Source organism: Hyla sarda, chromosome 8 (assembly GCF_029499605.1).
Source record: "Hyla sarda isolate aHylSar1 chromosome 8, aHylSar1.hap1, whole genome shotgun sequence".
NCBI classification, from domain to species: domain Eukaryota; kingdom Metazoa; phylum Chordata; class Amphibia; order Anura; family Hylidae; genus Hyla; species Hyla sarda.
Genome location: NC_079196.1, coordinates 39,966,244 through 39,979,875, shown reverse-complemented (window position 1 = coordinate 39,979,875; position 13,632 = coordinate 39,966,244). Strand labels below are relative to the sequence as shown.

The 13,632-nt window shown below is 43.6% G+C and overlaps 1 protein-coding gene across 25 annotated transcripts in view; it reads left to right on the top strand.

Annotated features, from left to right (window-relative positions):
- Nucleotides 1-13,632, top strand: part of BAZ2B (bromodomain adjacent to zinc finger domain 2B) — a 409,759-nt gene that overhangs the window by 329,359 nt on the left and 66,768 nt on the right. For 24 of the 25 annotated variants that reach the window (XM_056536083.1, XM_056536077.1, XM_056536074.1 and 21 more), the window contains 3 exons: nucleotides 511-1,129; nucleotides 4,559-4,831; nucleotides 11,459-11,519. In XM_056536083.1, coding sequence (XP_056392058.1) covers nucleotides 511-1,129; nucleotides 4,559-4,831; nucleotides 11,459-11,519 — 953 coding nt within the window. The remainder of the gene's footprint in view (nucleotides 1-510; nucleotides 1,130-4,558; nucleotides 4,832-11,458; nucleotides 11,520-13,632) is intronic. The other variant, XM_056536075.1, reaches the window with a different exon arrangement.

Here is a 13,632-nt window from a genome sequence, read left to right as displayed (position 1 = left end):
CCTCTGCTGAATTCACTAGGATGTGGAATCACAGACAATAATTATGTAAATTGATCCGATGATGCCCCGCCCCATGTGAAGCCCTGCCCCCTGTGCACAATTCACTGAATTCAGCAGTGGATCTTCCTGGGGACTTATCTCAGGACCTACTGGACATATTTAAGTAAGTGACCCCTTATTGGACTCCTGTTCTCCCACACTAGAAGCCAGTGTATAAGGTTTAGTGTGGGTAAACGGGCTGACAGTTTTCCTTTAAGGCATATGCCTTCTTCTGCACTTGATTTTATTACTATATCTAAAATGGAAAATGTCTGTCTACAGCTCCTATACAGATCCATATGTCTCCATGGTAACAGACTACAAACTTACCCTGTGTAGTCTGATTCAGTATCCAATATATAATAGCCTGATCCTGAATTCTATAATAAGCTTCTGTAGGGCAAAGGGCCTTTATGTTGTTTTTGTCCATTTGTTTTGTCTATTATATGATGTTTTTCTGTTTCTATACAGGATCATCACAAACAGACATTCCCTGCACAACTAAACAAGTCACAAGAAAGCTCCAAGCACCAGAAAAAGACAATTGTCCCCCCACCAGTCCCTAGTCCCATTTCTAACTCTATATGTCACCAACAACAATCCTTAGAGAATAACCACTCCAATCCATTCTTGACAAACGCTCTATTGGGAAATCACCAGCCAAATGGAGTTATTCCCTGTGTTATCCAGGAGGCGCCCCTGGCACTTACCACCAAATCAAAGCAGGACAATAAAGGATGTGAAAATATAAACGTTTCCAGTAGCGCCCAGTTTTCCACTCCAATTAATTTAAGTTCCTGTGTGAAAAAGAATTCATCCAGCAAATCGGTCCTTGGGCCCAGCGGATCCCATTTATTGCGTAATCTTTGTAAGGAGAAAACTCTGGATAATAACTCACCAGCAATAAAACCATCCCATCACTTAAATGCTGCAAAGTCTTTATTAGACAAGTTCCGAGGAACGGACTCTGATATCCCCAGCAGCAAGGACTCCGATGACTCCAATGAAGAAGATGACGATGAGGATGATGATGAAGATGATGAAGAGGAAGATGAAGATGATGAAGACGATGATTCAGACAGTCAGTCTGGTTTGTAACTTGCTTATATTTAGAATGTTATTGCTGGTTTAGAGAAAAATCATTGTTCAAAGATTTGTTATTATAGATGTAGCAAACTTTTTGGGTAGGGTCACCTGTGCCATATTTTGCTGCGTATTTTCCTACTCGCTAAAGCCAATGGGTAACAAAATCAGCTGCAGAAAATATGCATCAAAATATGGTACGTGTGACCCTACCCTAAGGGTACTTTCACACCACTATTTTGCCTTCCATCGCACTGTATTTGTTGGCAACCGATTAAACTGGGATTCTCATGTATACAAGCACGGACAGGCACGGGCTCCATAGATCTGATGGCCTAAACAAAGTCAGCTACTGACTACATTGTCATAGTTTTCTTAACGTAAACATGTTTGGACACAGACCCTAAAGTGCAACAAACCATGCTTTAGGGTCCAAGCCCAAACACCTCTGCACTCAGATGACCTGAACGTAATCACTAGCTGACTACATTCAAGCCATTAATGTCTATGGGGCATGTACCTGTACATGCTCGTATATTTTGGCATCCCATTTTAAAAGGTTGCTGATGTAATATATCTGTGCCACAGAATGCACAACCATGGTGGGAATTCACCCTTACTTCACATTTTCAATGGGTACTCCGGTGGGAAAAAAATGTTTTTAAATCAGTTGGTTTCATAAAGTTAATTAAAAGTTATTTAACAATCTTAATCAAGTACTTATCAGCTGCTGTATGTTCCAGAGGAAGTTGTGTAGTTCTTTCCAGTCTGGCCACAGTGCTCTCTGCTGACACCTCTGTCTATGTCAGGAACTGTCTGCAGCAGAAAATGTTTGCTATTTTTTGGAAAGCTGATAAGTACTGGAAGGATTAGGATATTTAAATAGAAGTAATTTACAAATCTGTTTAACTTTCTGGCACCAGTTGGTTTGAAAATATTTTTTTCCTTTAGATTACCCCTTTAAATGGATTGTCTGGTAATACAAAAAAAATGCTCAAAAGTGCTCAGGCTGTATGCCAAAAAATAAAACAAGAGGGTGTTTATAAGGGATACTCATTTGCCCAATCTCCCCCTGCCACCGTTCAAACTGTTCCTATTGATAAGCCATTTTTGGTCTCTGTCTTGACGCAAGGACATTCCCACTTACCATTGCGGCCTGTAATTGGCTGCTGCTGTCAGTGGGCATTTCTTGTGTGTTGAGACAGGGCCCAAGAAGCGATGATCAGTGGGCACCCAGGTACTGTTGGAAGGTCTGTAGAAGCGGATCGGGTAGGTGAGTATCCCTTTATTCTAAGCTAGCCTTAGCCCATTCAAAAAAAGTGTATAGTGCCGGAAAACCCATTTTTAAAGAGTACCTATCATAAACTAAACTTTCCTTAATTTTTTGCTAAAAACCGCTTAAAAATACCTTTTTCCCTATGAGCGCTGCTGCTCATGCTGCTGGCCGTCTGTGAGAGAGGAAGGGGGAGCAGCCTGGCAGGCGTGACTTCTCATGAAGCCTGATCGGGCTAACTTCTGCCCTTCCTCCTCAATGTTGTGTTCCTTCTCAGGAGCGCGCATAGAGGCTCAGCAGAGGGCAGGCACGGCAGCTCTGAATCTCCTCCTCCATGTTATGAACTGTACGTGCCATACACAGAGGAGAGAGATCGGAGGACAAAGCTTCCGTGCCCTGCAGCACTAAATCAGTAAACTATGGTGGGTGAATATATATAAATTAGGTGCACGCCGCACAAGCACTGCGCTCGCTCTCTGCCTGTTTCATATACAGGCAGAGAGCGAACCGCACGGACGTTAATTTGGTGTAATGGGACCACTGCCCAGCAGTGGTCCAAATGTGCAGTACGTGAGGGGGGGAATAGGCATCCTGGACCCAGTAGGGAGACACCTAGTGGCCAGGATTTCAAAGGTGAAAAAATGTGTTAACATTTTTTTTTTTTTTAAACAAATATATTAGAAAGGTTTTTATTTTTTAATAAGCTATATGATATCAAAGCTTTACTTTAATGAGAGTGGCCATTTAAAGTTTGCTTCATCATGGTATGTAACATGTTAAATGTCACCTTAAAGTTTTTGACATCTGTATATGCCCGCATTGCTTTTGGACTGTGATGACTATCAAAAATATGACTTTGCAAAGGAAACCAAATGTCATAATGCAGTGTTTCCCAACCAACGGCTGTCCGGGCATGCTGGGAGTTGTAGTTTTGCAACAGCTGGAGGCACCCTGACTGCTACAAATAGCAAGAATGTAAATTTACAGTACCCCCTCTACTGACCAGATTGTGCAGTAGTCTAGCACTGTGGTGGCTATTACAGAGGAGTTATACAATTTTAAAGGAGTACTCCAGCATAGAAAGTCCTATCCCCTCCTGCACGGCGCACGGCACTCCCTCTAAATGGAGCACGTTGACCACTGTACCATGCGGTGGCCGTGACGCTCCCTCTATTCATCTCTATGGGAGAGCCGTAGTGCTGCACTCAGGAATCTCTCCAACTCCCATAGGGCTGCATGGAGGGGGGTGTAGGCCATTGCTTCATGCAGAGGTCCACGTGCTCCATTTAGAAGAAGAGCTGGGGTGCCATGCGGGAGACCGCGGAGGATCTCAGCGGTCGGACCTCCGCGATTTCACACTTATCACTTATCTTTAAAATAGGGGATAAGTTTTTCTATCCTGGAGTTCTCCTTTTAAGGGTTACTGCAGTGTGGGACAATTTATCGCCTATTCAATAGAAAGGGGATATGTGTTTGCTCGTAGGAGGTCCGACCGCTAGGATCCCCCATACGATCTCCTGCCCGATGCCCAGCTGTCCTCATGCACGGAACGATCTCTGCTGCATGCAAGGAGACTGTCGATCCCTGCACAAAGCGGTAGTCAACAAGCCCCCTCCATGTATCACTATGGGAGAGCTGGAGATACACAAACACTTTATCTCTGGCTCTCCCATAGAGATGCATGGAGGGGGCTTGTCGGCCACCACTTTGTGCCGCGGTCAACACACTTCATTCATGCGGAGAGCCAAGGAGCCGGGCATGAGTGGGTCCAGACACTTATCTCATATCCTTTGCATAAGGGATACATTGTCATACACTGCATTACCCCTTTAAGGGGGAACCAAAAAGCCATAACAATAAATTGTATCATAGCTGGTAAATTTCCACATTCAGCATATATAGGTAAATATAATACTGGTAATAGGTACAAGCTGTGTAGTGGAAAGTCCTATGCTTAGCCAGGTATTTACAGAACTGGTGTACACAGATTCCTCAGCTGATATGTTCTCTGGTCCATGAAATGGCTTAAGATGATAGGGGTAGTTATCAAGAGACAGCTGCAAAGCACAGCTTGGATACACTTGACAGGCAATGTCACCATCTCCACCTCGCGCTACATATGAGATGGAAAATGTTACTTGTTTTTTTCTTTTTCCCACACAGAGTCGGACAGCAATTCAGACTCTGACTCGGAGGGATCAGAAGAGGATGATGATAAGGATGAATCTGACAGTGATACAGAAGGGGAGAAACTGAAGTTCAACAAAACGGCTCCTTCTACGAACAGCACAGCGAACAGCATAGCGGCACACTCCACACCCCTCAACCTGCAAGTGATCAAGAGTCCGAGCTCTGCTCCTGCCGCACTCTGCTCCGACACACAATCCTCTGACTTCCACAGCTCCTCTGCAACTCTCAGCCCCAGCACGCCATGCGGTATCTGATATCTATCTCCTTTCTATATTCTTCTCTTAGCATGCTGAGAATTCTACCGTAGAATTAGGCCCCTCTCACACTACAGGTATCATCCTGCTTTTTCACTGCCGTTATTTTACAATAACGGATAAAAAAAAAACGGATGCAATAACTGGTAATAACGATGGCAAAAAAGTCCCAAGAGACAGCACTGGACCACTCGGCTGTGCCCGTACCTATCCGGAGGGCCAATCCAGAGTAACAACAATCCAAGAAGAGATGTACAGCACAAGCCGGAGACTCCAATAGCAAAGGAAAGTGACTTTTATTGGTTGCTACCCAGATGCAACGTTTCGGCAAACAAAACTGCCTTTTTCAAGCATTGCTTGAAAAAGGCAGTTTTGTTTGCCGAAACGTTGCATCTGGGTAGCAACCAATAAAAGTCACTTTCCTTTGCTATTGGAGTCTCTGGCTTGTGCTGTACATCTCTTCTTGGATTGGTAATAACGATGATAACTGATGACCATCATCCGTTATTTTTTAAGGGTGTTTCTTAAAAAACCTGATGTTGTTCATCCGTTATCATCCGTTATTACCAGTTACATCCGTTGTTTTTTTTATCAGGTTTTTAACCCTTTTTTTGGAAAGTTGTACTGAGCATGCTCAGAACAAAAAACGGATGTTAAAAAAACTGACAATAACTGATGATAACGGATGTTTTTTTTGAACATCCAGTTCCCATAAACTTCAATGTTAGGCTACGTTCACACTGCCCGCTGTCTCCGGCAATGTGAAGTCTGTTATTTTATGATCGAGGAAAGACGGAGAAAAAATAGTGCTTGCACCGTCTTTTTCTCCGGCTTTTCTCTCCAAAAATAACGGCTGCCATTGAATACAATGGGGTCCATCAGGGACCGTTATTTGCCGGTATGCTCTGGCAAAATTACGGCTGGCAAAATGCAAAAAAATAAATAAAAAGAGGGAGTTTGACGGACGAATTTGCCGGAGCATACCTGCAGTGTAAAAGGGGTCTTAAAGGGGTATTCCAGAAAATGTTTTTTTTTATATATCACCTGGCTCTAGAAAGTTAAACATATTTGTAAATTACTTCTATTAAAAAATCTTAATCCTTCCAATAATTATCAGCTGCTGAAGTTGAGTTGTTCTTTTCTGTCTGACTACAGTGCTCTCTGCTGATACCTCTGTCTGTCTCAGGAATTGGTCAGAGTAGAAGAGGTTTGCTATGGGGATTTGCTTCTTCTCTGGACAGTTCCCGAGACAGGTGTCATCAGAGAGCACTTAGACAGAAAAAAAAGCTCAACTTCAGCAGCTTATAAGTACTGAAAGGATTAAGATTTTTTTTATAGAAATAATTTAAAAATCTGTTTAACTTTCTGGAGCCAGTTTATGTAATAAAAAAAAAAAAAAAAAAAAAAAACGGTTTTTCCTTAAATTTTAACGTCCGATTTTTCACCGTTTTTTTTTTTTTTTTTGCCAGACCAAAAATTAGAGCATGCACCGTCTTTTGTGCCGGTATAAATAACTGACATTAGTAAAAACGGACATGACTGCAAAAGGATGTTCAAAAAATCCCACTTACATGAATGGGATTTTTTGCCGTCCGTTTTCAGGACTTTTTGCCGGGAGTAGTAACGAAGGTTTTTTACAGGATGATACCTGTAGTGTGAAAGGGGCCTTAGTATGCTTTATATCCAATGGGAAAAATCATCGGATGTGCACCATATGTGCCCATATGACAGTATTGTGATAGACCAATGTTTCCCAACCAGGGTGCCTCCAGCTGTTGCAAAACTACAACTCTAATTAGCCCTCCAATTCGCCCTCTAAGCTTCCTAACGACACCCCCTGAGCCTAGCACTCACACCACATTTTGCAATAAAGTTTCCACCCATTTGACTATTCAGTATCAAGTACAGATAATCAACCAAATAGTTAAACTTGTATGTCCTCTGAACAGGGGCCATAGCAAAAAAAAAAAAAGTGTTGGAATCAGGGCACCTAGGAATATAAAAAGGTAAAAAAAAAAAAAATTTACTTTTTTGGCCTGACTACAGGTCCTCTTTGTGTTTTTTATTTTTATTTTTTTTAACCTTTTTATATTTCCAGGTGCTCTGATTTCAACAATGTTTTTGCTCTTATACTCCCTCTTCCCGAGATATATGATTGGTTGACTATCCCTACTTGACGCTAACTAGAGGGGTGAGCACTAGGGATGAGCGAATCGAATCTGACGAATCCGAGTTCCTTACGATTTTCAGGAAAAATTTGATTTGTACCCTGAATCACATGCAGCATGCAGCCTATCATCAGCCAGTCACCCCTATATAATCGGCAGCCATCTTGTGGCCAGTCACATCAGCATTCTATTACAGAGAGAGAGGGACAGAGAGCAGTGTGTGTTGCTCAGAAAAGCATTTTTACAGCAGCGATTCACCTCCCAGTCACATCAGCGTTCTATTACAGAGAGAGACAGAGAGCAGTGTGTTGCACAGAAAAGCTATTTTACAGCAGTGATTCACCTCAAGCCCTAGGCGGGCAAGTAGTGATGAGGAGAGTGACGTGGGAGATGATGTTTCGAGCGTTCAGGTTCCTGAAGCAGACACTGTTGAGGAACCTAAGGAGGACATCAGTGACGTACAGGCACAACTCGATGGTGATGAAGCCGATCGCACTTGGGAGCCGGATGCAGAAGGGGCTTCATCATCATCAGGAGAAGAGGGTTGAGGGTTGCCGGTGAGGCAGCAGCTGAGCCAGCAAAGTGGTAGCATGGTTGGCAGTCAGCATGGTGGCAGAAGTGGAAAGTCTGGAGCCAAACGTGCCCGGGGGAGACCCCCTGCTTCGTGGCAGCCTACCTTCCCGGGAGGTAGTGGAACAGGGGTTCCTGGAGACGGCGGTAGTAGCAGTCAATCAGTGGGGACTATTGGTGGGAAAATCAGCTACTCGGCGGTGTGGCAGTTTTTCATCAAGCATCTGGAGGATGTTAACCTGGCCACATGCAAGATGTGTCGGCAGAAGGTGATGCGTGGTCAGGGTCCCAATGTTGGCATCACGGCCCTATGTCAACATATGCAGTGTCGACATAAAGTGGCCTCTGAGGGCCGTGGCTCCGATGTGATGGTCCAGCCTGCTGCATCACCCAGTGGCACGCTGCTCCCTTTTTCAGCCAGCCAAGGCTCCACCACCTCAGCTGAAGGGAGCTGTGTGTCATACCCATCTTCTGTCGGTCCAGATGCTCCTGCTCCTCCTACTTTGAGTCAGTCATTCCGCCAGCAATCCACAACGAAGCCATTTCCAAGAGGCAACAGTATGCGCCCACTCATCCAACGGCGCAGAAGCTGAATGTGCTCCTGTCCAAGTTGCTGGTGCTGCAGTCCCTCCCTTTTTAAGTGGTTGACTCTGCACCTTTCAGAGAACTCATGGCTTTTGCCGAGCCGAGGTAGAGAGTCCCAAGCTGCCATTTCTTTGTGAAGAAAGCAGTACCAGCCCTGCATAATTTTGTGGAAGAAAAGGTGGGCCAGTCCTTGAGCCAGACGGTGTGTACCAAAGTGCACGGCAGCGCCGACATGTGGAGCTGTAATTACGGTCAGGGACAATACATGTCCTTTACAGCCCACTGGGTAAATGTGGTTCCTGCACAGCCACAACAGCAACTTGGACAGGTCACGCCACTTCCGCCTCCACGCTCTCAAGCCATTGGTCCTGTGACAGAGTGCAACTCCGCCTCCTCATCCTCCACCGTGTCCTCAGCCTCCAATGCACGGACAAGTCTCAGTTCTCAGAAGGGAATTAATAATGCAAGAGTAAGGCCTTACAGGGAAAGTTTTTACCCCCACCGGTTACAACGGACCATACGTTGTTCCCTTCCACCTTTTACAGGTCTTTGCATCACATCAATACTTGGGGACATAGGTGGCACATAGTGTTTTTTGCACACCTTTCCTTTGGTTTGATTTAAAAAAAAAATTTGGGGCCATATATTTTATCCTAAGCACATTATTAAAAGTTAAGTTTTACGTAATGCATATGATCAATACTTACTTGTGCACACTAACACTTTTACAAAAGAGACTATTTTCTTCTGCCTCAGCTACTATTCTGATCCTGCCACCCGCCTGATGCCACACATCTGATGCCAAGTTCTCCTTTTTTTACCCACCTTCGTCACCGGGTACTGATATTGCCAACCATCGCCCCACTATGTCACCGGGTCACTTTCAGGACTCTTGATGCTGGTGATGCCACCTCCAGGTTGTCTCATACTGCCACCATATGTTCTCCTCATGCTGGTGCCAGCTCCAGGCTGTCTCATTCTGCCACCATATGTTCTCCTCATGCTGCTGCCACCTCCAGGCTGTCTCATTCTTAAACTATATGGGCTCATCATGCTTCCGCCACCTCCAGGCTGTGTCATTCAGCCACTATATGTTCTCCTCATGCTGTTGCCAACTACAGGCTGTGTCTTTCAGCCACTATATGGTCTCCTCATGCTGCCGCCACCTCCAGGCTGTGTCACTGTACCACCATGGGGTCTCCTTATGCTGCTGGCACATTAAATAAAACTTTTTAGGTTCATCTATTCGAAATCATCAATTTAAATTTTAAAAAATATCTTTCATCTTTTCAATTGTGAAGCTCTATGGTCTCCTCATGCTGTTGCCACCTCTAGGCTCTGTCATTGTGCTGCTCTGCGACAGTGTTTCTAATAGCGATGCCTCTAATTTGCATGTCATACTGAATAACAATATTATACCACTACCCCAGCACACTCCATATGCGTATTACAGTAAGGCAAAGTGTTCTACACCACATATTGATGCTCTCTGTAGGCCAGGAATAGCCATTTTTAATGTAGATTCGCCACAAATAAATTCTGACTGAACCAAATTTTTTTTGACCACCACAGACCATATGCAGTATAAATGCACACACCCAGCCAGCACTGGTATAGTATACACACACCCAGCTAGCACTACAATAGTATAATGGGGATCTATCATTCATACATCATACATACATCTATTATACATACTCACATCTATCCTACAAACATCTATCATACATACATACATACATAGATCTATCATACATACATCTATTATACATACTCACATCTATCCTACAAACATCTATTATACATACATACATAGATCTATCATACATACATCTATTATTCATACATACATACATTATACATACATCTACAATACATGCATACATTTATTATACATACACACATCTAACATACATACATATGTCATACATACATGCATACATCTATTACACATACACACATCACACATCTATCATGCAATGAAGCCTGAGACCCAGGGCTGTTGGCCTGACATCCTAGGCTATAGCCCCGTTAGCCCCCCCAGCAACGCCCCTGCTGGATGGTATGGGAATATTTAACATTTTTGAACTAACCTCAGGTCACCATGAAAGCTTTCTCTGAAGGGTACCAGAAAACCCATATACATTGTAATGTCCTCTAGGCCTCTCAGGGGCATGGCGATGTGAAGCCCCTATGCCCCCACATATGCAAATTTGCCCTGGTTTAGTGGGAGGATACTGTGGTATTTCTTAAAGCAGGACATAGGAGAAGCAGAATTTTTGCGACTAATACAGGTCTTGGGACAGATACATCTCCAAGAAATCCATTAGAAATCTTAAAGTATTTGTGATGGATTCAAGAGAAACAGTCACCTATTACTTTTTATATATTTATCAGTGACCTATACCTGCCACATATATTATTTATAAAGCCACTACAGGGTAGAAAAAAATACCTTTTAAGTTTTGCTAGAATGTGCACAGATACACTCATATAGAATGCCTAAAGGATCCTTGACTTCACGTTTTATATAGAAGCTGCTTAAAATCAATTGGAATATAATTGGCAATTGGCATATAATTGAGATAATTTGGCTTAAAGGGGTATTTCAGGAAAAACTTTTTTTTATATATCAACTGGTTCCAGAAAGTTAAACAGATTTGTAAATTACTTCTATTAAAAATCTTAATCCTTTCAGTACTTATGAGCTTCTGAAGTTAAGGTTGTTCTTTTCTGTCTAAGTTCTCTCTGATGACACCCATCTCGGGAACCGCCCAGTTTAGAAGAGGTTTGCTATGGGGATTTGCTTCTAAACTGGGCGGTTCCCGAGACGGGTGTCATCAGAGAGCACTTAGACAGAAAAGAACAACCTTAACTTCAGAAGCTCATAAGTACTGAAAGGATTAAGATTTTTTAATAGAAGTAATTTACAAATCTGTTTAACTTTCTGGAGCCAGTTGTTATATATAAAAAAGTTTTTTCCTGGATAACCCATATGTCACCCATAGTCATACTATGGTATAGTTGGGGATCTAGATATCCAAAATGTGAGTACAAAATAAAAGTCTATATCAGTGTTTCCCAACCAGTGTGCCTGCAGCTGTGGCAAAACTACAGTTTTGCCATAACTGGAGGCACACTGGTTGGGAAACACTGGTCTATATTATTATGTTACAATATTTATTAGTAGTAAATTCGTTGCCAACAGTAGTTTTTATTATACCAATATGGAAGTGTTAAAATACACAGATTCCACATTAACACAAACTAAACTTTTTATTAAATTTTTTTTAAAGGTTCTGCCAAGAGGCGAAGAGTAACAGATGAGCGTGAATTGCGTATTCCATTGGAGTATGGGTAGGTTATTTAAAGACGTGTTATCATCACAATGTGGCACGTTTTTCTCAATCAAATTTTTTGGAACAAGCGTTTTATGTGTTGACAGTATTTATTTTAGCAAATGTAAAAATGAAGATGAAATATTGTGTTTTTTGTTATTTTTTACATTGATGATGTTATCATAGGTTTAGAAGTATCTTGTTTTACCTTTTTAGTACTTGCCATGCAAGATTTAGTCATAGGTCTATTATACTGCCTGAGCCAAGATAAGCAGCTTTTACACTGACAATTGTAAAGGGGAGATTGTGGATAGCTGACTAAGATTTGAGTGGGGGGGGGGGGGGGGTTATCTGGAGACACTTAGTGATATCACTTCCCATCTTCAAATTTATTTGAAGAAACCGTCTAAGCATCAACGTCGCCTCCCCAGGACGGCTAGTGATCACTTTTTACGGACTAGTTGAGCATTGACTATATTGGGCTCCCAATGGGGCCCCCCAGAAAAGTGACATGGAGCCAAAATAGACATGGGGCCTCCAGAGAAGGGGCATGAAGACCCTCTACTAGTGCCATTGATGCTTGTTGGGTGATAGGTATTAAAGGGGTTATGCAGGAATAGAAAACAGAGCTACTTTTTTTCAAAAACAGCTCCCCATCTGTCTCGAGGTTGAGTGTGGTTCTGCAGCTCAGTTCCATTGAAGTGAATGATACCAAGTTGTAAAACCACACCCAACCTGGAGACAGACGTGGAGCTGTTTTTGGAAGAAATTAGCTGTGTTTTTCTATTCCTGGATAACCCCTTCAAAGGGGTACTCCAGCACTTAGACATCTTATCCCCTATCCAAAGGATAGAGGATAAGATGCCTGATCGCGGGGGTCCCGCCGCTGGGGACCCCCGTGATCTTGCACGCCGCACCTCATGTAAAATCAGTCCCCGGAGCGTGTTCACTCCGGGTATGATTGCTGTCGATTACGGGGACGGAGCGGTGTGACGTCAAGGCTCCGCCCCGTGTGACGTCAAGCTCCACCCCCTCAATGCAAACCTATGGGAGGGGCGTGACAGCTGTCACGCCCCCTCCCATAGGCTTGCATTGAGGGGGCGGAGCGTGATGTCACACGGGGCGGAGCCTTGACGTCACAACGCTCCATCCCCATGATCGACAGTAATCAGACCCGGAGTGAACACGCTCCGGGGACTGATTTTAAACGGGGTGTGGCGTGCAAGATTGCGGGGGTCCCCAGCGGCGGGACCCCCATGATCAGGCATCTTATCCCCCTATCCGTTGGATAGGGGATAATATGTCTAAGTGCCGGAGTACCCCTTTAAAGGGGTATTCCAGGAAAAAACTTTTTTTTTTAATATCAACTGGCTCCAGAAAGTTAAAGGAGTATTCCTGCTCCGTCCTGCCCAGGCTGCAAAATAAATTAAAATGAACCATCACTCACCTCCCTGGGTTCCCGCGGAGCGTCACTACAGCTGATCGGTCCTCCGGTCCATCTCCTTTATACTTCCGGGTGTAACGAAGCGTCGCATGGCGCTCAGCCTATCGCCGGCCGCCGCGATGTTCTGCCTCGGCCAGCGATAGGCTGAGCGCCATGTGATGCTTCGTTACACCCAGAAGTATGAAGGAGATGGACCGGAGGACCGATCAGCTGTAGTGGCGCTCCGCGGGAACCCAGGGAGGTGAGTGATGGTTAATTTTCATTTATTTTGCAGCCCGGGCAGGATGGAGCAGAAATACTCTGCACTAGAGTACTCCTTTAAACAGATTTGTAAATTACTTCTATTAAACAATCTTTTAACTTCCAATAATTATCAGCTGCTGAAGTTGAGTTGTTCTTTTCTGTCTGGCAACAGTGCTCTCTCTTGACATCTCTGCTTGTCTCGGGAACTGCACAAAGTAGAAGAGGTTTGCTATGGGGATTTGCTTCTACTCTGGACAGTTCCCGAGACAGGTGTCAACAGAGAGCACTTAGACCAAAAAGAACGACTCAACTTCAGCAACTCATAAGTACTGAAAGGATTAAGATTTTTTTAATAGAAGTAACTTACAAAACTGTTTAACTTTCTGGAGCCAGTTGATATATAAAAAAAGTTTTTAGCATCATCTGTAATTGTGCAACATAGAAA